General features: G+C 40.0%; 3 protein-coding genes across 5 annotated transcripts in view; 2 read left to right on the top strand and 1 right to left on the bottom strand.

The window, feature by feature from the left end:
* Positions 1 to 2,310: 2,310 nt before the first annotated feature.
* LOC120046634 (BAG family molecular chaperone regulator 2-like) lies at positions 2,311 to 4,919 on the top strand. Its single transcript, XM_038992023.1, has 3 exons — positions 2,311 to 2,557; positions 2,845 to 2,954; positions 3,425 to 4,919. Exons 1-3 carry the CDS (start codon positions 2,433 to 2,435, stop codon positions 3,817 to 3,819), a joined length of 630 nt encoding a protein of 209 aa, XP_038847951.1. The 5' UTR covers positions 2,311 to 2,432; the 3' UTR covers positions 3,820 to 4,919.
* Positions 4,920 to 8,621: 3,702 nt separating this feature from the next.
* Positions 8,622 to 17,522, bottom strand: LOC120046633 (ras-related protein Rab-23-like). 3 transcript variants are annotated; one of them, XM_038992020.1, is made up of 7 exons: positions 17,009 to 17,522; positions 14,474 to 15,378; positions 13,628 to 13,713; positions 11,737 to 11,893; positions 11,501 to 11,583; positions 11,288 to 11,380; positions 8,622 to 9,947 (listed from the first exon to the last, which is right to left on the bottom strand). In XM_038992020.1, the coding sequence occupies exons 2-7, from the start codon at positions 14,626 to 14,628 to the stop codon at positions 9,814 to 9,816; spliced, it is 708 nt and encodes a 235-aa protein (XP_038847948.1). In that variant the 5' UTR covers positions 14,629 to 15,378; positions 17,009 to 17,522; the 3' UTR covers positions 8,622 to 9,813. The 3 variants fall into 3 exon arrangements, with proteins under 3 accessions (XP_038847948.1, XP_038847949.1, XP_038847950.1); XM_038992021.1 differs by having other exon boundaries at positions 14,474 to 14,714; XM_038992022.1 differs by lacking the exon at positions 17,009 to 17,522 and having other exon boundaries at positions 14,474 to 14,714; positions 15,173 to 16,998.
* A 1,030-nt stretch (positions 17,523 to 18,552) lies between these two features.
* Positions 18,553 to 23,918, top strand: part of LOC120045661 (DNA primase large subunit-like) — a 114,570-nt gene continuing 109,204 nt past the window's right edge. The window contains exons 1-3 of the mRNA XM_038990591.1: positions 18,553 to 18,667; positions 18,956 to 19,107; positions 20,053 to 20,165. Of these exons, the coding sequence (XP_038846519.1) occupies positions 18,960 to 19,107; positions 20,053 to 20,165 (261 nt within the window). The 5' untranslated portion in view covers positions 18,553 to 18,667; positions 18,956 to 18,959. The remainder of the gene's footprint in view (positions 18,668 to 18,955; positions 19,108 to 20,052; positions 20,166 to 23,918) is intronic.

Genomic DNA, 23,918 nt, shown 5'->3' with positions numbered 1-23,918 from the left:
AGCTTTAACTTCCTGACTGATGTCTTGAGATGTTGCTTCAATATATCCACATAATTTTCCATCATCATGATGTCATCTATTTTGTGAAATGCACCAGTCCCTCCTGCAGCAAAGCACCCCCACAACATGATGCTGCCACCCCCGTGTTTCACGGTTGGGATAGGCCTTGAAATACAAGGTAGGCTTTGAAATACATCCACAGGTACACCTCCAATTGACTCAAATGATGTCAATTAGCCTATTAGAAGCTTCTAAAGCCATGACATCATTTTCTGAAATTTTACAAGCTGTTTAAAGGCACTGTCAACTTAGTGTATGTAATCTTCTGACCCACTGGAATTGTGATACAGTGATTTATAAGTGAAATAATTTGTTGGAAAAATTACTTGTGTCATAAACAAAGTAGATGTCCTAACCGACTTGCCAAAACTATAGTTTGTTAACAAGAAATTTGTGGAGTGGAAACTAGTTTTAATGACTCCAACTGTATGTATATCAGTTATGCAAGCTAACAACCACCATAGATAACGAGCTAGCTAACTGGCTAACAAGACTACCTAGCTAACTAAACTCAGCAAAAAAAGAAACATCAATTTTTCAGGACCCTGTCTTTCAAAGATAATTTGTAAAAATCCAAATAACTTCACAGATCTTCATTGTAAAGGGTTTAAACACTGTTTCCCAAGCTTGTTCAATGAACCATAAACAATTAATGAACATGCACCTGTGGAATGGTCGTTAGGACACTAACAGCAATTAAGCAATTAAGGTCACAGTTATGAAAACTTAGAACACTAAAGAGGCATTTCTACTGACTCTGAAAAACACCAAAAGAAAGATGCCCAGGGTCCCTGCTCATCTGCGTGAACGTGCCTTAGGCATGCTGCAAGGAGGCATGATGACTGCTGATGTGGCCAGGACAATAAATTGCAATGTCCGTACTGTGAGACGCCTAAGACAGCGCTACAGGGAGACAGGACGGACAGCTGATCGTCCTCGCAGTGGCAGACCACGTGTAACAACACCTGCACAGGATTGGTACATCCGAACATCACACCTGTTGGACAGGTACAGGATGGCAACAACAACTGCTCGAGTTACACCAGGAACGCACAATCCCTCGATCAGTGCTCAGACTGTCCGCAATAGGCTGAGAGAGGCTGGACTGAGGGCTTGTAGGCCTGTTGTAAGGCAGGTCCTCACCAGACATCACCGGCAACGTCGCCTATGGGCACAAACCCACCGTCGCTGGATCAGACAGGACTGGCAAAAAGTGCTCTTCACTGATGGATTTGTGTTTATCGTCGAAGGAATGAGCGTTACACCGAGGCCTGTACTTTGGAGGTGGAGGGCGGATTTCAATCCCATTGAGCATGTCTGGGACCTGTTGGATCAGAGGGTGAGGGATAGGGCCATTCCCCCCAGAAATGTCAGGGAACTTGCAGGTGCCTTGGTTGAAGAGTGGGGTAACATCTCACAGCAAGAACTGGCAAATCTGGTGCAGTCCATGAGGAGGAGATGCACTGCTATACTTAATGCAGCTGATGGCCACACCAGATACTGACTGTTACTGTTACCTTTGTTCAGGGACACATTATTCCATTTCTGTTAGTCAAATGTCTGTGGAACTTGTTCAGTTTACGTCTCAGTTGTTGAATCTTATGTTCATACACATATTTACACATGTTCAGTTTGCTGAAAATAAACGCAGTTGGCAGTGAGGACGTTAATTTTTTTGCTGAGTTTAGTTAGCTAGCTCGTTCACAATACTAATAAAGTTTGCTGCGTTGTTTCTTGCACGCAACTGGCTGTGGTCTTGGGGGTGACACACAGCCTGGGAGACAGATTTGCCTGTCAGGCATCGTTCTGGGCTTAAATGCCCAACAAGGGCTTTGATGCCCCAAGAGCTTTTTGCTCAAGGTGAGGGACATTTAGCTTGCTGATAATGAGCTCCAAACAAAAACGAAAGCATGATGTTAGCATGAAATATACAGTACCATCCCTTAGTGTTGCAATCACTAAAAACATATGCTCTGATCCACCATGGGATCTGCCGCCTCAGCCATACTGTCAATCTATCATCAATATGTCCACTTTTGTTATGTCGTGATTATGAGATAAATAAGTTGTGATCGACATAACGAGGGAATACTTTTTTTATTCATATGTCCCCCACGGGTCATTCTACTGGCTGCAGTGCAGAAAGAATCCAATCTTCTTGAACGTTCCCGAAGTGTACTCCTCAATCCTGTCCGAGGGGTTGGTTAGAACAGAAAGGGACGTTCCAGCCCATGTTTGGAAATGTTTACTCTGGGGCGCTATCTATCAGACAGAAGCCTCTACACTGCACGCTAGAGACCATCTAGTAGTGTACCTACCGTTAGGTGTCCATTGGAATTGAATCTCGAGGGAGATCATTATACTAACTAACCATGGCTCAAGCGAAAATCCACCACGCTAAAATGACTGAAGCCGCTCAAGGCAAATTCAGCAGATCAATGTCTATGGCAGATCGCTCTGGACAACTACTTCAAAGTTTGGACCAGCTGGAAATAAGGTATTTTACAGAAGGCTAGTCTAACGGCATGAATACTGTATGTAACGGTATCAAAAATATTTTTGTCTAGTAGCTTTAAAGAATACACACAGTAGCCTATTAGGCTACACAATCTCTCCATGTGCTACTACGGTGCCATGTGACAGCTGTTTTAAACTGATTCTAAACACTGTTAAAGTTGTAGCATAGGCAATGGGATGAATATGTTCACAACAGTCTCTGAGTCACGTAGGCCTACACTCACTATATTCTATCGAAATATCTCATGACAATGACATCTGTTTTAGGGTGGAGGCTTTACGTGAAGCCGCAACTTCGATGGAACAGGAGAGAGAGTGCTTACTGGATTTGATACAATCCATAAAGAATAGTGAAGAAATGCGCAGCATTTGTGACGGTAGGCTTTGTGTTGTTTGACAGCCATCAGATAACTTCTGCCTGCTGACTACTTCATAGGCCTACATTTGGTTGAATTAAAAGGGACACTTAACTGGTTGAAATTCTTATTTGAAGGGATAGTTCACGCCAATCAAAGTTTGTCAGATGTTTTTAGATCTAAAAATGGGTCTTGTGTTGAGTCCAAGTCCTGTCATATCTTGTGCAAATCCAGCTATATAGCCTACCTCAATCCAAAATGAATGGTAAAGGTAGATACCATGCAATCCCATTTGCTGTTCATCTTTTCCTTTCATTTGGGGTGTCGGGAGACATAGGCCTATAGCTGATCTACATTTTTGGCATAGACAGGAATTCTTGACATTAGAACTTCTGTTAGGTTTTTGTACGTCTGACAAACTTTTACTTTAGAGTGAACTGTCCTGTTAACACCTACCTCTGATAGCACTGTCCTATATATCTCTTTTTCAGGAGAGCGAGAGGAACTATCTTTAACTGCTAATCGTCTTCTGGGTAGGACGCTAACAGTTGAAATCTCAGTGGAAACCATAAGGAACTCCACACAGGAGGATGCGTTACACAAAGCTACCTCTTTGATTGATGAGATTGCAGCAAAGTTGCTTGACGACATGGATGGTGCCAGAAAGCGCCTGATGGCACTGCACGCTGCCTGTGTGACCGAAGCACCACCTGTTCCTATCGATACAAAATTCCAGACGATCGTCATCACCTGCGCCTTGGAAGATCAGAAGAAAATCAAGAGGCGGCTTGAAACTCTGATAAGAAATGTGGATAATGCTGAGAAGAATATAAAGATAATGGATCATCGGAAAATGGATGACTTAAACAGTGCCAATGGCAAATGATGGCACTCATACTGATTAACCCCCCCTAATAAAAATAGCTAGCAATGCTAACATTAGCTAGCTAAAATCCAGTGGTCTCCCCTTAATCTTAGCTAGCTAATGTTATACTGCATCTAAAGTCAATCTGGTAACATCAAAATGAAAGGTTTTCCTACTAATTGTATTTCCAAGCCACAGTAATGCACTTTTGACTAAATCTTAATCGACGACCAATCAGAAGACATTGAGTAGAATGCTGTTGGGCATCAGTCCTAAAACGAACGCTTAAAACAATATTGAGACGAAACGTGCCAACCATGACACTACTAACACTAATGTCACATTCAAACCGTCACCACAAATTGCATATAAAGTTATTGCAGTCACATTTTTTTTTTTTCTTCCTGAATGTGAAGTTACCTGCACACTGCCTTATCTAGTTGCAATAAGCACACAGGCTGTCACTCATTTAAGAATTTCAAAATGCATCTAAATAGTTGTTTAATTATCTTAGTATGATCACTTACATCTTAAGTGTTAATCCTTGACATGGTATCTATTGACAAATGTTTTGCTACTCTCAGATCATTACAGTAAACCTGGATTATAGGTCACAACCTAACTCAAAACAGAAGGTTCATATCTTTATGTAGGGATGTGTTAGGTACGTATGGAATTGTGAACAACCCCTCCAGAAATAGCCAAAGTAACGGTATCTGTGAGAGCTCTTTGCTGTGGTCACAGACATCATTAGAGACAATGTACTATGTCAATACATCATGAATAGGCATTTCACATGCAGGTGCAAAGTACATGCAGTACATGCATGTATGTAATACTAGGCAGTCATTTTAGATGTCCATTAACACACACATTTAGGTTTTTCCAAAGCAAGTCACTGATGTTTTGAATAAATATGATTTATGTATTCCACTTGCTGAAAGACATTGTTATTCTACAATCTTTGGGGGATTGCAATGTTTCTACCTGTAATTCTAACAAACTACACACAATTGAAAAGGTGGGTAAAATAAACAAATATTCTAAGTGTAGCTAATACGTTCCTTTTTTTAATGCTTCATTTAACATTTTACAATAAAACTGTACATTAAGATTTACTATCAGCTGTGTGTAAAGTGGAAATTACAGAAAATGTTGAAAACAATCAAAATAGAGATTTTATTTATGCTAGACCACCATCAAACAGATTTTATTTATGCTAGATCACCATCGAACAGATTTTATTTATGCTAGATCACCATCGAACAGATTTTCAACAAAGCTGCAGGTGCAAGTACTGCATGTGTGGCACACCTTGAGACACTGTTAAATCAAAGTAATATAAATGAACAAACTAGGTGAGATAAACTCTGTAACTACAACTTGGTGTCACACAATTCTGACAAAATGTAACATTTAGTTAAGTCTTTAGCCTAGTCCCAGGTATATTGTGCTCTTGCCTACTTCAAGCTGACAAACAATGTTTGGCATGGCAATTCCATAAGGAGTTGGAAAGAGAGCAGAAACAGTCTGGCACTCAGGCTAGGTTATCTAGAAACAAAGTTCATGGAAGCAGTATGTAATAAATCAGTAAGCCATCTGCAAAATTGAATAACATCAGAATGGATTACAGTGATTCTCACAACACCTGAGTGAAAGAGCACTTGACCATATATTATAAGAATGGTAACTGATTTAATTATTAATTCATTAAATGGTCAATATAAACATTGTGTATTTTCAGGAGACAAACATCATTAAAACATCTCATTGTTAAAGTGCCTTTAGTCCATTTGAACAAAATGGAATATTTTTACAAACAGCAACTGTTAAGGATGGTGTGTGATTTACAATATTTACGAAGCAGGAGTCTTTAAATCAAACAAAAATATGTTTACAGATACACAATGAATGAGAATGTAAACATACATGGACAAGGCTTTGTGGCATTAAACTGTGGTTCCATATTCATTCACTTGAAGAAAAAAAAACAAGGCAAGCATGCAAATTTTCATACCACATTTACTGATACCAAAACACAGACTAAATATTAGGGTATCTTTTCTATATACAGTAGAATGTACTTATAACCATGGTGCCATTTTGATTTGTGAATAGTATTAAATGGGTAACTAGAAGTTATAATGACGAGCACAGTATAAAGAATGAGACTTTCATTTCTGTCCTACAATGAAATTAGAGCAGAAATTACTAGTCTTGCCTCAGAAAAGCCAACATAGCGGTCAGTGGAAACAGTACAGAATATCCAAGCATGATGACTAGGTGAGAAAATGAAGCCATTACAAAGCTATAGTTATAGTCCTGTAGTTCTGTTCATAATGTTAAGAACATTCTATCAAGAGACCATTCATTATGAGGAGATCTCTTTTCAATCACACATGAAATTTGATATTTCTTTAAAACAATATGTAGTGTTCATTTCTCCCGAAACTAACAAATATATACTGAACAAAATATAAAATGCAACATGTCAAAACTGTTGGTCCCATGTTTCATAAGCTGAAATAAAACATCCCAGAAATTGTTAATGTGCACAAAAAGCTTACTTCTTTCAAATTTCTTTACATCACTGTTAGTGAACATTTCTCCTTTGCCAAGACAATCCATCCACCTGACTGGTGTGGTACATCAAGAAGCTCATTAAACAGCATGATCATTACACAGGTGCATCTTGCGCCGGGTACAATAAAAGGCCACTAAAATGTGCAGTTGTTAAACAACGCCACAAAGGTCTTAAGTGTTGAGGGTGCGTGCAATTGACATGCTGACTGCAGGAATGTCCACCAGACCTGTTGCCAGAGAATTTAATGTTAATTTCTCTACCATAAGCCACCTCCAACATCATTTTAGATAATTTAGCAGTACGTCCAACCGGCCTCACAACAGCAGACCATGTGTAACCACGCAAGCCCAGGAACTCCACATCCGGCTTCTTCACCTGCGGGATCGTCTGAGACCAGCCACACGGACAGCTGCTAAAACTGAGGAGTATTTCTGTCTGTAATAAATCCCTTTTGAGGGGAAAAACAAATTCTGATTGGCTGGGCCTGCCCTCCCAGGCCCACACCCCTGCATGTGAAATCCATAGACTAGGGACTAATGACTATTTCAATTTAATGATTTCCTTATACGAACTGTAACTCAGTAGAATCATTGAAATTATTGCATGTTGCGTTTATATTTTTGTTCAGTATAAATGTAACAAATATACATATTAGACTCACAAATATGAGCACATTAAATATGTTACAATTGAAGCACAGTAGAAACAAATAAAGCACATAGTTGAAGTAGGAAGTTTACATACACCTTAAAAATACATTTAAACTCAGTTTTTCACAATTCCTGACATTTAGTCATAGTAAAAATTCCCTGTCTTAGGTCAGTTAGGATCACCACTTTATTTTAAGAATGTGAAATGTCAGAATAATACTAGAGAGAATGATTTATTTCAGCTTTTATTTCTTTCATCACATTCCCAGTGGGTCAGAATTTTACATACACTCAATTAGTATTTGGTAGCAATGCCTTTAAAATTGTTTAACTTCGGTCAAACGTTTTGGGTAGCCTAGCCTTGCACAAGCTTCCCACAAGAAGTTGGGCGAATTTTGGCCCATTCCTCCTGACAGAGCTGGTGTAACGGAGTCAGGTTTGTAGGCCTCCTTGCTCAAACACGCCTTTTCAGTTCTGCCCACAACTTTTCTATAGGATTGAGGTCAGGGCTTTGTGATGGCCACTACAATAGCTTGACTTTGTTGTCCTTTAGCATACTTCCAAAGTTGTGGCAAAATGGCCTGGGGTCATTGTCCATTTGGAAGACCCATTTGCGACCAAGCTTTAACTTCCCGACTGATGTCTTGAGATGTTGCTTCAATATATCCACATAATTTTCCATCCTCATGATGTCATCTATTTTGTGAAGTGCACCAGTCCCTCCTGCAGCAAAGCACCCCCACAACATGATGCTGCCACCCCCGTGCTTCACTGTTGGGATGGTTCTTCAGCTTGCAAGCACCCCCCTTTTTCCTCCAAACATAACAATGGTCATTATGGCCAAACAGTTCTATTTTTGTTTCACCAGACCAGAGGACATTTCTCTGAAAGTACAATATTTGTCCCCATGTGCAGTTGCAAACCGTAGTCTGGCTTTTTTATGGCGGCTTTGGAGCAGTGGCTTCTTCCTTGCTGAGCAGCCTTTCAGGTTATGTCGATATAGGACTCGTTTTACTGTGGATATAGATATTTTTGTACCCGTTTCCTCCAGCATCTTCACAAGGTCCTTTGCTGTTGTTCTGGGATTGATTTGAACTTTTCGCACCAAAGTACGTTCATCTCTAGGAGACAGAACGCATCTCCTTCCTCAGTGGTATGACGGCTGCGTGGTCTCTTGGTGTTTATACCTGCTTACTATTGTTTGTACAGATGAACGTGGTACCTTCAGGCATTTGTAAATTGCCCCCAAGGATGAACCAGACTTGTGGAGGTCTACAATTTATTTTGAGGTCTTGGCTGAATTCTTTTGATTTTCTTTTGATTTTCCCATGATGTCAAGCAAAGAGGCACCGAGTTTGAAGGTAGGCCATGAAATACATCCACAGGTACATCTCCAATTGACTCAAATGATGTCAATTAGCCTATCAGAAGCTTCTAAAGCCATGATATTTTCTGGAATTTTCCAAGCTGTTTAAAGGCACAGTCAACTTAGTGTATGTAAACTTCTGACCCACTGGAATTGTGATACAGTGAATTATAAGTGAAATAATCTGTCTGTAAACAATTGTTGGAAAAATTACTTGTGTCATGCACAAAGTAGATGTCCTAACCCACTTGCCAAAACTATAGTTTGTTAACAAGAAATTTGTGGAGTGGTTGAAAAACGAGTTTTAATGACTCCAACTTCATATGTAAACGTCCAACTTCAACTGCATATGATTTAAATGCTGCAATATGTAACATGTAAACAATTGTGATTTCTAGTATCCTATGAAACACCTGTGTGTGCTAACCAGATAAAGAGAGATATATTGATTGGTATTGTCTGTGTAACAAAACACTCCTCACTGGCTCATCCATTCTATAAGATCAGTACATTTTATAATTTTGTGACTCAAGTAGAGAGCTTATTGTGCGAATCTCAAATTGTATTTGGTAATATAAGAGCACATTCTATTGGTCTTTGTTGTAATTCAGTATTCTCATACAACTACCAATCACTCCTACCTCACTTTAAAATATGTACATTTCTTACAACAATAAAAGGAAGTTAAGAAACTATTTGGCACTATGTTAAGTTTTAGGCAACTCATTTTCTGCCAACATGTTAAACACTTAAAATTCATATAAAAATACCTTTCAGAAAACAATGAACAATTATGTCCAAGTCTTTATCCACAATATACAGCATAGATTGAACCATATTCCATTAATATTTTAAACAAAATATGGTACAAAATAATCAGTATATCTCTTACAATAAACATATTGCACAGATGAACAGTCAAATGCACAAATGGTAATCTGTAAAAATCACATATGAACATACAAAGATGTCTTGTTAGTGAACTAGAATGTAACCCTTCCCTACAACATGTTGAAGGGTGTAAATGGGGAAAACCCTGCAACGCCCAACCCCAATTTCCCAAAAGATAAGCTTCAAGAATTCCATTCATGCTACAACATAGGTTTTGGTATCCATTGCAGCCACCAGGAGGACTATTGTTACTTTCACCATACTGGTGCTTTAGATCTCACATCTATCCATGCGAATCAAAGGCTGGACTGGATCTGGAAAGATGCTCAACGTCATGATAGGCACAATGCGCAGGTGCAGATTAGATCTAGGTTGAGCTCAAATTGATATAACATACCGTATCCTATGCAGACTTTGGTCTGTGAAAGAATCTACCCCTATAATACACAATCATTCATCAATCAAGACTCTTTCCCTCACATATGGCAGTCAAAACGTACAGTATTGAAGGGAATGGATTGATTCTAAAGAAGGCTGCAGCTACTGAAGAGGTTTTTGCTCTTCTTGGTCCTCTGTTTGTTGGGCCGCAAGCTGATGATTTCTCGGCCATTGCTGGAGTTCTGACTAGATAGGTTACTACTTGTGGTGTTGAAAACGCCTGTTAGGGTAGAGATTTGTAAATGACGTGATACAACTTTAAAGATTAATTTTTGACACACAAAAGTTACAACAAAACTTGCAATTTACAGTATCAAAGTTTACTTTGAGTTGTTCTGAACACTATAAGCCCATGTTCACCATATTGTGACTAAAATTTGCCACGGTAAGCTCACCTGAAAGCACTTTTTACTCCATTCGGTGAATATCAATCAATCAAATGTATTTATAAAGCTCTTTTTACATCAGCCGATGTCAGTGCTATACAGAAACCCAGCCTAAAACCCCAAAAATAAAGTACCTTGTGAAAGGCCAATACTGCAAGACCGTATTTTATAATTTAGCTAGTCATGCTGGCAATAGAATAAGCTTTCAAATAATGCACCACAATCCAGATTTGTAATTGGACCGATGTTGAGAACGCAGGTATGCGTTTGAAACAAAAACTTGAAATGGGCTAGCGTTAGTTTCTTCAAAAGCTCTTCCAAACTTATTTAAATTATTCAGTCCTATAATGCCATATCAATTGTGAATTTATCTTGCTTATTGAGAATGTGTCTTGCACATACTGTACAATTTATAGGAGCCTAATATAATTTTTTCTGGACAAGTGTGAATGTGATGCGTAAAGACCTTTAGGTCTATATGTTAAAGCCAACTAGAACAATGTGGACTCCAAAAACGGCAAACAAATTAGAGTTGATTACACAAATAGAGTTGATTACGCAAATACCGTCAATAGCCTACACAACTTGAGACAACTGCATGCAGTATTAAGCCATGGAGAAAGTTGATTGGCCAAGTGAGTGGTCAAGCCCTCGCAACACCTACAACTTATTTATTCATCAAAACCCAGACCTTTGTGCCACCGACAGCTATTGCACCAATGATTCCCGCTGTGAAAATACCCACAACTCAAAAGCACCATGTGGCTGTGCTAAAATTTACCATTAGGTACATTTGATTAAAATAGAGCCCGGAGACAGACATCTTACTCAAGACCCTTTTTTCATCCTATGTTGTATGAACCCTACATTTTACATGAAAGTTGTTGTCATGTTACTGAATATCATGGACAAATGTACAGTAAATATAAAATGCAAAGGTTATGCATAATGTGTCTCATTTTATTATTTTCTTGGTAAGAACCATTTCAATGTGGGCATGTCCATGTACAATTTCCACGAGTGTAAGGGTTTAATGTTGTTGGTGGGAAAAAAACTGATCCAAAACACTAACTATCATTGCAGAACTAGCAGTACGACACAAAATCCCTCTGTGGCCTTCAACAAATCAATCCCAGAGGTCTGGACTAACTGGCATGGTTATCAGGATGCTTACCAATTTTATTGCCTGCTGTATGCACTGCCTCGGGCTCCTCTGCTGTTTGCCGCTTGAGTCGCTGCAGATACTTATCTGCTAGGTATTTGAAAACTGAAAAGAAGAAATGGTAGATTAAAAAAAAAAAAAAAAAAAATTGAATTGGTGATTCCCATTGCATCCTTCCTAACAGTTATTTTAACTGGTTAGTTGTACACAATTTCTGTATCTCACCTTCATTGACATTGAGGTCCTCCTTTACAGAGGTTCTGTAAAACCTCAACTTGAGCTTCTTGGCCAGACCTTCTGCCTCCTCACTACAGTACCAGGAGAAAAAGATCAAGGATTACTGATCAATTCTGCCATGCTTGAAATATCAGAATATCTAATTAAGATTTATGTTCTACAAGCCATGCATCTTATACTACAAGCCAAGTCCAAAAAGGGAAATTGGTCACAGGAAGTCTTACTTTTTGATCATCGTGTCATCCAGAAGGTCAATCTTGTTCTGCACTAGGACAGTGGGGATGTCTCCCACCTCTAGCTCCACCTTCTCCCACCAGCTGCCGACCGCCTCGAACGACTCCCTGTCGGTAGTGGAGAAGACCAGAACACACGCCTGGGCACCTGGAACACATACAAAGACCAGCTGTCACCACAATGATGGATCTTCACAGCACGCACACATGCTTTCAAATCAAATAACTGATTTGTATATATAAACTCAGCAAAAAAGAAACGTCCTCCCACTGTCAACTGTGTTTATTTTCAGCAAACTTAAGTGTACATTTTTGTATGAACATAACAAGATTCACCAACTGAGACAAACTGAACAAGTTCCACAGACATGTGACTAACAGAAATTGAATAATGTGTCCCTGAACAAAGAGGGGGTCAAAATCAAAAGCAACAGTCAGTATCTGGTGTTGCCACCAGCTGCATTATGTACAAGATTTGCCAGTTCTTGCTGTGAGATGTTACCCCACTCTTTCACCAAAGCACCTGCAAGTTCGCAGACATTTCTGGGGGAATGGCCCTAGCCCGCACCCTCCAATCCAACAGGTCCCAGACGTGCTCAATGGGATTGAGATCCGGGCTCTTCGCTGACCATGGCAGAACACTGACATTCCTGTCTTGCAGGAAATCACGCACAGAACGAGCAGTATGGCTGGTAGCATTGTCACGCTGGAGGGTCATGTCAGGATGAGCCTACAGGAAGGGTACCACATGAGGGAGGAGGATGTCTTCCCTGTAACGCACAGCGTTGAGATTGCCTGCAATGACAAGCTCAGTCCGATGATGCTGTGACACACCGCCCCAGACCATGACGGACCCTCCGCCTCCAAATCAATCCCACTCCAGAGTACAGGCCTCGGTGTTACGCTCATTCCTTCGACGACAAACGCGAATCCGACCATCACCCCTGGTGAGACAAAGGGCTTGTCGGTGAAGAGCACTTTTTACCAGTCCTGTCTGGTCCAGCGACAGTGAGTTTGTTCCCATAGGCGACGTTGTTGCCAGTGATGTCTGGTGAGAACCTACAAGCCCTCAGTCCAGCCTCTCTCAGCCTATTGCGGACAGTCTGAGCACTGATGGAGGGATTGTGCGTTCCTGATGTAACTCGGCAGCTGTTGTTGCCATCTTGAACCTGTCCCACAGGTGTGATGTTCGGATGTACCGATCCTGTGCAGGTGTTGTTACACGTGGTCTGCCACTGCGAGGACGATCAGCTGTCCGTCCTGTCTCCCTGTAGCGCTGTCTTAGGCGTCTCACAGTACGGACATTGCAATTTATTGCCATGGCCACATCTGCAGCCCTCATGCCTCCTTGCAGCATGCCTAAGGCACGTTCACGCAGATGAGCAGGGACCCTGGGCCTCTTTCTTTTGGTGTTTTTCAGTGTCAGTAGAAAGGCTTCTTTATAGTGTCCTAACTTTTCATAACTGTGACCTTAATTGCCTACCGTCTAGGCACCTTTGCCTACCGTCTGGACAGCTGTTAGTGTCTTAACGACCGTTTCACAGGTGTATGTTCATTAATTGTTTATGGTTCATTGAACAAGCATGGGAAACAGTGTTTAAACCCTTTACAATGAAGATCTGTGAAGTAATTTGGATTTTTACGAATTATTTTTGAAAGACAGGATCCTGAAAAAGGGACGTTTTTTAATTAAAAATGTATTATTTCTATTGTTCAATTTCCATACACCCCAGTTTGTATTTGTTGTTTTCTCCCCCCCCCCCAGAAATAAAATCTGGACATAATGGTGCAGTTCAACAGCTAACACCATACTGAAAAATGACCTGTCTGACAGACCCAGTGAAGGAGTATCATGTCCTTCCCTGTGAGTGAGGAGTCTTACCGCGGTAGTAGGCCTTGGTGATGGCATCAAACTCTTCCTGCCCTGCTGTGTCCCACAACATCAATCTCACATCTTCATCATTCACTCTGGGAAAGGAACAGAAAAGGGATTTTAAAAATACTTTGTATTGTGTGTATACATTTCTACTTGACTGTCATACCCGATACTACTCATACAACAGTTCTGCGCTAGAGGAGGGACAGTGTACTGACAGTCAAATGTCCTCCACACCTTTATTGCCGTATAAAAACAATACTTTAAGCTTTCAGTGAGCGCACCTTCATCTGGCTATTTTGCCTCTATTATTCAATGCAGTTAGAGTTCTCTCTGGCATTTCCTGAGAATAACTATGCCTCCTCATACATCTGGGCACTGCATGTCCATTATCTGTGACCAAAGCCATTATCATGCCTTATTCATAAACAGCAGAATGAAATACCGCTTGACACTTTACATTTGAGTTATGGGTTTGCTTCACATCTGTTAAGCATAAAAATAAGGAAAATAGACTTACTGGAATGATAAGGAGAATGAGTAGTTTTGGGAAGCACTTTTTTTTGCGTTAGGCCAAAACTTTAAAGGGTCTTTCTTGAGCCAAAACACAGTTACCTAAAACAGTTCGTTAGACATGGATGCCAGGGATCTCTTATAAAATAAAAATCCTTATTTAACCTGTCCTCCCCTTCATCTACACTGATTGAAGTGGATTTAACATGTGACAACAATAAGGGATCATAGCTTTCACTTTGATTCACCTGTTTAATCTATGTCATGGAAAGAGCAGGTGTTCTCAATGTTTTGTATACTCAGTTTATTTGTAAGACACACTGCCAAAAATCTCCTTACAGTATCTGCCTCTCCAGGAAGTCCACACCGATGGTCTTCTTGTAGTCCTTGGTGAAGATGCCCTTGCAGTAGCGCTGGATCATGCTGGACTTCCCCACCGCACCATTGCCCACCACCACCACCTTAATGGCCACTTCCATGTCCTCCTCCAACATGGCTGTGTCTTGGTGGGTTTTCTTAACACTTCAAGGCAGTCTGGTGTTACTTCAGGGGGGCTGGCACTGGATCAGTTAGACACCTCCTGATAGAGACACAATGACACAAACTTATGTTTTACATTTTGATAAACCTGACTTAAGGTCTTATCATTGTTATTTTCTCTGCCCAAAACCTGCGTCGTTCTACAGCTCCAACGTCCAAGTTATATTCTCGCTGACTGACAAGCCTAGCCCACATAAAAACATCCTTCTGTTTGTTCAGCAATATGATGTACTTTGTTTAGATGAGGGGAACACTTTCTACCTCACTGCTCCTCAGTCTTCCCATAAAACCATCACTTGCTGGCCCTCCGGTCTGCTGTTTTACAGCGGAGTGTAAATATTAGCCAGTGCATCAATTTTATATTTTAGTCTTTTAGCAAACGCTCTTATCCAGAGTGACTTACAGTAATGAGTGCATACATTTCCAGGCTGCAGCCCTCTGAGGTAACATCAGCTGATGAATTCCTCATCCTTACATGGTACAGTCAGCTTCACTTACCTCAGTCACTGCCTCGATCTTTCTGCTCCCACACACTTTTCCATTAGGTAGCTGGCTGCGTGGACCTGGCTGGGATTCAAGTGTTGAGGTCACGATGCTCCAGATGACTAAGCTATGCTGTCTTATGGGAACTGACAGTTTAGCTAAATCCCATATCTCCTGGATATGAGCAGGCAAACATCCCCACGGCAGCCCAAACCCCTTGCCTGGTAATGTGATCAACAATATCACAACATGTTGGCCTAAACAAAGTATCAACTTTGTAGCAAAATAATACCAGAGGCTAGTGCTATGGGCCTATCGCTATCAGTGACCTTAAGTCCAAACAAAACATTTTGTTCACAATGTGAAAAGCTCTGGTTTGACTTAACCTCAACAGACTATGCAAGGAATGTGTTGCTGATCTGTCTATGGTTCCACGGCACACAAAGCCAAGGTGGGCATTTTTCCTGGGTTTAAATGCTCAGAGCGGTTGTTTGTTATCCTCAGCTAGTCCTATTCATAAAATGGATGATCCGAAACCCAAAACCCACCGTAAACAGGCTGGCATCTCAACCACAATGAAACCACTACCTTGACACCTATTAATCAAGCCACGTCCGTGTGTAACCTAAACTGAAAACAAGTAAAACTTATACAGACAAACATGGAATATTCTAGGTAGATGTGGCTACTAGGCAACTGGAATGACCACAGATTGAGTTACAAAGTAGAGCCTCTCCCGCAACATCTCATCAAAGGTAACTGAATACAGTGCTGGCTGTAACTTAGCTGCATGCAAAGACACGTCAGCTTAATTTACCATTCACTCAGATTTGGCAAACTCTGTTTCAGTGACATGCACTTAAAGGAACTCTGCTCAAATTCAGCAGATGCAGCAAACCTTGGCAGAACTGGATGTTCCACTGTACAAAAACGTATTCCCTTACATTGACTCTTCACATATGCTCTGAATGGATAGATTTAGCATAAAATAAAACACTGGTCTTAGAGGAACGTGTTGGTATGTCTAGGCCTACCTGTAGATTGCATAGTTAGATTGTCAGGCTAGTAACTTTGAAGGAACAAACTGGTAACCAGGCATTCATCCACAGTACTTGTGTATGTAAACACTCCATTATTAAGAAGGTCACAATGGCCTACTTTAAATTGGAAGACAGGTAATTGACAAATTGCTGAACATGAACAGCAGCTGCTGAAGAGGTTCACTTTAGAATGGCACTACTAACGCATTTACACCACTAGACAACATCTAGTTACAGTTCGTACGCCAGATATGTGATAACTATGTATCCATTACTGGGCGTTACAGGTTAGATTATACCAAACGCTGCCATAGATTTTTCAACTGCTTTTGGCGATACGGTCTTCGTTCAATTTCTGGGGGAAAAAATGTATCTTATAAATGTCCGTGTCCAGATGCAGGTGGTTCTACAAAAAAAAACTGAAACATATTAAATACATGTTTGTACCTGTAACGCCCAGTAAAGGAAACAGTTATCACATGTCTGGCGTACAAACTGTAGCAAGACATCATCACCCGGGAATTCTGCATACACTGAGCCGAGAGAGGATGGGGCATATTGCAGAGGTTTAGGACTTGCTGAACAGTGTTAGAAAAAGTGTTTTTTAAATCCACTAAATAAATTAAGATGTCAGATTCATGCAGACTCATATTTTTACATTAACGTTAATAGCTAGCTAGTATTCATGTTATTTGTTCGGAGGCTGTCCAAAGATTGATACACATTCTCCCTTATGAAGAACACGGAAACAAAGAATATCTGAGACAGCAATTGTATCAATAGTGAAAACTCAAAACATTGTTTATCTTACCTGCATTACAGTTACATGACTGTGCGACTCTTGTCTTCCAGATACAAACGTCCTTATTATACCTCAGTGGCTGCAACAGGACTAATACAAAATAGAATTGCTGCGCGATGAAAGATAATAAATAACGTTTTTTCCCTGCCCCAAAATATATATAAGTTATAATGAAAACTGTACCATAGTAACAAGCAAATCGTTGAAATAATTTGAAACGCTCATTTAGCTAGCTATCTAAACTAAAGAACGATGGATTGTCCGGCCTCCACGTTCAGCTAATATTAGCTAGCACGTCTCCCCAGAGTACTATAGCATCTAGCTGGGCTTGCTAGCTCTTTAACGTTAGACAATGTCACAAATCATTCAACAATAACTAGCGAAAGCTATCACGATGTTGACACAAAAAGAGGAGCTAAATATCAACGCGTTTCATCTATGTAACAAGTCGTCTAATTATATTTCACAAAGCGACTATTTGTAATCAAGACATTTTAGTTGCCTTGCTAGCTGTTTGCTCAGCTCTCCCAAACTGCAAGTTACCACAGCCACAAAGTCATTATTATGGATAAACCCCGCCTATTTCTATAATTGATCTTCATAAAATCAGATGTTAAACCTAACCACACTGCTAACCTTATACATAACCCTAACCTTAAATTAAGACCAAAAAGCTAATTTAAGTTTCCATTCATTTTTACGATATAGACATTTTTTACTTTGTTGCTGGGTTACTAGTGAGAACCCACAACTGCAGTCCGGTTGCTATTAACGCTTTTGGTTTCCGGCAGCAATAGAAGATCCACAGTTAACTGCAACTCTCTTCTGTCCCTGGGTCAGTTTCTGAAATGCAAAGCGTGTAAAATACATTAAAATACACATCCTAGCTGATCTCGAGTCTGTTTGTGGACAGGTTGTGTCGTAATTACTCAAATTACTTCACAGGTTGTGTGACTACTCCCCCCAAACACTGATCAATGGTCAGTTTCCCTAGTTATATTTTTCTATCCACCTCCGAGTTTCCGGGAAGGGTGTTCTGATCCTAGATATGTGGTTAGAGGTGGAAGAATGTCATGAGACACAGAGTCGGCGTAAAGCTGAAGCAGAAAAAAAGTAAGATGAAGCATCGGTTTAGAAAGTTTTTTTCACCACCAAATATGGTAGTGAGAGAAAGTCCAGTCGCGGGTTGTGGGAGAGTATGAAACATATATCTCAATACATTTTTCTGTTCCCAAAACTACAATCTGTTACAAACACACTATGTTTTATAGAGTTGACGCTTTGCCAAAGTAAAACAAAAAATGCAGTTGTTTATAAGGAGTGCAAGGTCAAATTAAGTTTGTGCACACGCGCGCTTCACAGAGGAGGCGTTCCCTAACGGATAAATGGAAACGTATGCTTCTACGCGCCAATAGAATCTCGCTAGCTCGTGATTGTCTTTGCCCCACGCCCTTGCTTGTTCTGTCCACTGTAAACGAGACAAATGAACTATCTTGGGTTAATTATAAATATCTTTGTCAGTGTGGCGAAAACCGGAAATGACAGACACGCATTTACGTCATTTCCCCGCGCTGAGATTAGAACGCTGTGTGGCAATTGGCGGGAATCAAGACAAATAGACAGAAGCAAAGCTAGCTCTCTTGATAAAATAAGTGAAGCGAGATACCGGTAAGTTCTTAGAATTGTAGAACGTTTTAGCTATCTATTGTAACTGATGAAATATAAACCCCAAACTTGTCCGTAGTTACCAGTAGCACGGTAGTTAGCTAACGTTAGCTTGCCATAATAATGTTATTATGAAGGCAGTGTGTGTTCGTTTTTCTTTTGGACAACTGTCAGAGATGTTCTCTTTGACTAACTAGATAATACGTATAACCAAAGAGAGTACAGTACTAGCCAAGAAGATCATTTTGTTAACTCATAATAATATTTGAGATGCCTTGCTTCATCTTCAAGAACCATGCAGTTCTACAGCAGAAGAAAGAAGTTGATTGGCAACTCTCAGACTGAGCAGCTGTATGGACATTGTCTTCAGTTCTATGGTCAGCCTCCCATCGAAAACATTTCTCTCTCCGAGTTTGAGACCTTCGCTGTAGACAGGCTGAAACGTAAGTTGTTTAGCTACCTTAAGTTACTTCTGGTTTACACGTGTATTGTTATGAACTAACTGGTAACACTTTACTTGACACCCAGCGTCACAACACGGTATGACAGGACCATGAACATAATATCTCATAACAGCTGACATAACTTATCATAACCTGCCATAATATGGTGATAACACTGTCATGACACATATTTAGACCTGTTGTGACATTGCATTATTTTATCTGGTTACCTACATAAGTGTCAACCCCAAAACAAGGCAAAACGTTACATTACACCATAGTCTACTTGTCAACAGTATGTTTATGTTATATAACTTAACATTTTCTGAAATTGAGCATATTATCATTGCAATTGTGCACAAAATCTCAAACATGCACCTACCCAAATGCTCGGTTGCTGATGACTGGGATGAAAGCAGGAGAAGATTTTAGGAGCAGGATAAGACAACCTCTTTTTGACTGACTGACATATGGGCATGTATGTGATCTTGCTTCTATGATAATGCTGCTTGACAGTGTCAAAGTTTTAAAAATTTTGTCCAAGGAAAGTGATACAGGATTGTCATAATGCTTCATGAGTGTCAGTGTATTTTCTGCAAGTTATTTAAAATATGATCGGGAAAAAAACATGACTGTAGAATTCATTACAACAACAAATTACTTAAGAAACTTTCAAACGAAAGTAAACTTCTTGGCAGGGAAAAATGCATTTGAATAAATGTGGGTTTTGACACTTATGTAGGTGTCATTACAAGCCATACAATAATAATATACAGTGTCACAACAGGTGTAAATATGGGTTATGACAGGTTGTCAGCTGTTATGACCGTGTTATGACGCTGGGTGTCAAGTAGTGTTACCACTAACTGGATACATTTATCTGACTCCCCTTTTATATACATAACTAAAGTTGCATGGTGTTTTGATCTTGTTTTGTCATTCCAGTATTGAAGACAGTTGAAAACCTTGGTGTGAGCTATGTGAAAACATCTGAACAATATACCAAGAAACTGGATGCAGAGTTCTCAAACTTGAACTTCCCCTACAAAATAGAGGCTGTGAGTACAAAATTATGAATTCCATAGTGCGTAGCTTTTTAAAGAAGATACTAATAGTTAGAGCTGCCCCCCCCCCCCCCCCCCCCAAAAAAAAAAATCTTGGTTGACTGAAAGTAATCAGTTCTTTTGACCAATTGATTGGGAAACAGTTTAAAGTGTGTTTTTCCATACAGACAACCTGTTTTAATCAAATCAACTACTGTATATACTGTATGCATTAAGCTTGTCTGATAAAAACAATACACAAATGACTCAAGAGGGAGCCAGAGATCAAGATAACCAGAACTAAAAACATAACCTGTCCCAACCATCTTCCTCCCGCTCCTACTGGCTTTCGCAGATTCTGCTGTTACTCTCCTGAAGTTGCCGGTAATAGGCTACACGAGGAGTCGGCAAACTTTCTCATGTGGAATGCGAATTTCTTACCATTCCTACTGATCTGCGTGCCAGTTATGGTTTTCAAATGCACATTTTCGTGCAACAGTTAAATGAGATTTCATAATGATATTGTCGAATCTCAATCATTGTCATCTAAATGAAACAAACCTAAAAAGTGACTTATATTGCCATTGTAAAAATAGCCTATCAAGCCAACAAATAAAAACATTGCAGGTAGAAAATATCCTGATAAAAATAAATATCCTATAAATCACATTGGCTACGCTACATTGGCTACGCATGGCCTGTCTGCAATGAAATTTAAACATTGTATCAACTATTAACTTGGGTCCAGCCTGAAGCTCCTTGCAACATTGTATAAAATATTCTGGGCCCTCAGTTTCCGGCACCAGTGAGCTTGGGACAGACATCTGTAGGCTATTTGCGAAAAGGATAAAAAGTAATCAGGTAGGCTTATTTTATGATGTTTCCACAGGATTAGAGCATGACATTTTTCCCTTTCATGCTGAGTGTTTGAAAGGGAGAGGGCTGGAAAGATTTTTCAAATACATTGAGGAATTGTCATTCTCAATGGATGTAGAAACAGACTTTGCTTGCTGTTTGAGGTGAAGAAAACATTACTTTGAGAAGCTCCACAGCTCATTAGTGGTGGTGCTTTAACCCAATCAGAAATGCTATTAGATCTCCAAATGGGCACATTTATATGCCTTCATTGCACACAGGCCAGGTAGCCTATATCCCTACTTTTAAGCATAATCAGGTGCGTGTCCTTACTCAACTACTTGACTGGAGCGCTCCAAACAAAAGACAGACAACTCATAAATGGAATGAAATAAACCAAAACCTGGTTTTTCACAAGTGGAACACTGCGTTCTGCAAACAACATGCCCACTCTGAGAACGGTAAAAGACTGTAATAATATACAATCCCTGTCAAAAGATTGACACCTACTCATTCAAGGGTTATTTTTTATAAACAATTTTCTCGTTGTAGAATACTGACAACAGCAAAACTGAAATAACACATGGAATCATGTAGTAACCAGAACTTGTTAAACAAATCAAAATATTTTTTAAAACACTTTTCTGGTTACTAAAAGATTCCAAATGTGTTATTGAATAGTTTGTATTATTCTACAATGTAAAAATAGAAAACCCTTGAATGAGTAGGTGTCCAAACATTTGACTGGTACTGTATATCGAATGTATTAAGACTATACTGTAACCAAACAAACATGTTGGATTAGAAATTATAGGAATTAACAGTAAATGTACTATTGATATGTAATGGGGAATTAATACATTAACAATCAAACGCAAACCATTTACACAATGAGTGTGCACAAATTGGTGGGAGAGCGCGCTATAGATATATATAGCTATATAGATAAACACACACACAGCCTTTGAAAAGTATTCAGACCCCTTGACTTTTTCCACATTGTTACATTTTAGAAGCTGTAATGTATTAAAATGTATTTTCCCCTCAATCTACACACAATACCCCATAATAACAAGGCAAAAACTGATTTAGAAATGTTTGCTAATTTATTAAAAATAAACATGACATTTACATACAGTTGTAGTTAGAAGTTTACATACACTTAGGTTAGAGTCATTAAACCCTGTTTTTCAAACACATCACAAAATTCTTGTTAACAAACTAAAGTTTTGGCAAGTCGGTTAGGACATCTACTTTGTGCCTGACACAAGTAATTTTTCCAACAATTGGTTACATACAGATTATTTCACCGTATCATAATTCCAGTGGGTCAGAAGTTTACATACACTAAGTTGACTGTGCCTTTAAACAGCTTGGAAAATTCCAGAAAATGTCATGGCTTTAGAGGCTTCTGATAGGCTAATTGACATAATTTGAGTCAATTGGAGATGTACCTGTGGATGTATTTCAAGGCCTACCTTCAAGCTCAGTGCCTCTGTGCTTGACATCATGGGAAAATCAAAATAAATCAGCCAAGACCTCAGAAAGAAAATTGTAGACCTCCACAAGTCTGGTTCATCCTTGGGAGCAATTTCTTTGGTGTACTTTGGTGCAAAAAGTGCAAATCAATCCCAGAACAACAACAAAGGACCTTGTGAAGATGCTGGAGGAAACCGGTACATAGGTATATCGACATAACCTGAAAGGCCGCTCAACAAGGAAGAAGCCACTGCTCCAAAACCGCCATAGAAAAGTCAGACTACGGTTTGCAACTGCACATGGGGACAAAGATCGTACTTTTTGGAGAAATGTCCTCTGCTCTGATGAAACAAAAATAGAACTGTTTGGCCATAATGACCATCGTTATGTTTGGAGGAAAAAGGGGGAGCCTTGCAAGCAGAAGAACACCATCCCAACCGTGAAGCACGGGGGTGGCAGCATCATGCTGTGGGGGTGCTTTACTGCAGGAGGGACTGGTGCACTTCACAAAATGGATGGCATCATGAGGGAGGAAAACTGTGGATATATTGAAGCAACATCTCAAGACATCAGTCAGGAAGTTAAAGCTTGGTCACAAATGGGTCTTCCAAATGGACAATGACCCAAAGCATACTTCCAAAGTTGTGGCATAATGGCTTAAGGACAACAACATCAAGGTATTGGAGTGGCCATCACAAAGCCCTGAACTCAAACCCATAGAAAATGTGTGGGCAGAACTGAAAAAGCGTGTGTGAGCAAGGAGGCCTACAAACCTGACTCAGTTACACCAGCTGTGTCAGGAGGAATGGGCCAAAATTCACCCAACTTATTGTGGGAAGCTTGGCGTTTGACCCAAGTTAAACAATTTTTGAAGGCAATGCTACCAAATACTAATTGAGTCTATGTAAACGTCTGACACACTGGGAATGTGATGAAAGATAAAAGCTGACATAAATTCTCTACTATTATTATTCACATTCTTAAAATAAAGTGGTGATCCTAACTGACCTAAGACAGGGATTTTTTACTAGGATTAAATGTCATGAATTGTGAAACTGAGTTTAAATGTATTTGGCTAAGGTGTATGTAAACTTCCGACTTCAACTGTAAGTATTCAGACCCTTTACTCAGTATGACGCTACAAGCTTGGCACACCTGTACTTGGAGTTTTTCCATTTCTTCTCTGCAGATCCTCTCAAACTCTTGTCAGGTTGGATGGGGAGCATCGCTGCACAGCTATTTTGAGGGCTCTCCAGAGATGTTCGATTGGGTTCAAGTCCGGGCTCTGGCTGAGCCACTCAAGGACATTCAGAGACTTGTCCCGAAGCCACTCCTGCGTTGTCTTGGATGTGCGCTTAGGGTCATTGTCCTGTTGGAACGTAAACCTTTGCCCCAGTCTGAGTTCCTGAGCGCTCTGGAGCAGGATTTCATCAA

Source organism: Salvelinus namaycush, chromosome 4 (assembly GCF_016432855.1).
Source record: "Salvelinus namaycush isolate Seneca chromosome 4, SaNama_1.0, whole genome shotgun sequence".
Lineage (NCBI taxonomy): Eukaryota > Metazoa > Chordata > Actinopteri > Salmoniformes > Salmonidae > Salvelinus > Salvelinus namaycush.
The sequence above is the reverse complement of the archived record's forward strand: the minus strand, read 5'-3'. Positions and strand labels throughout refer to the sequence as shown.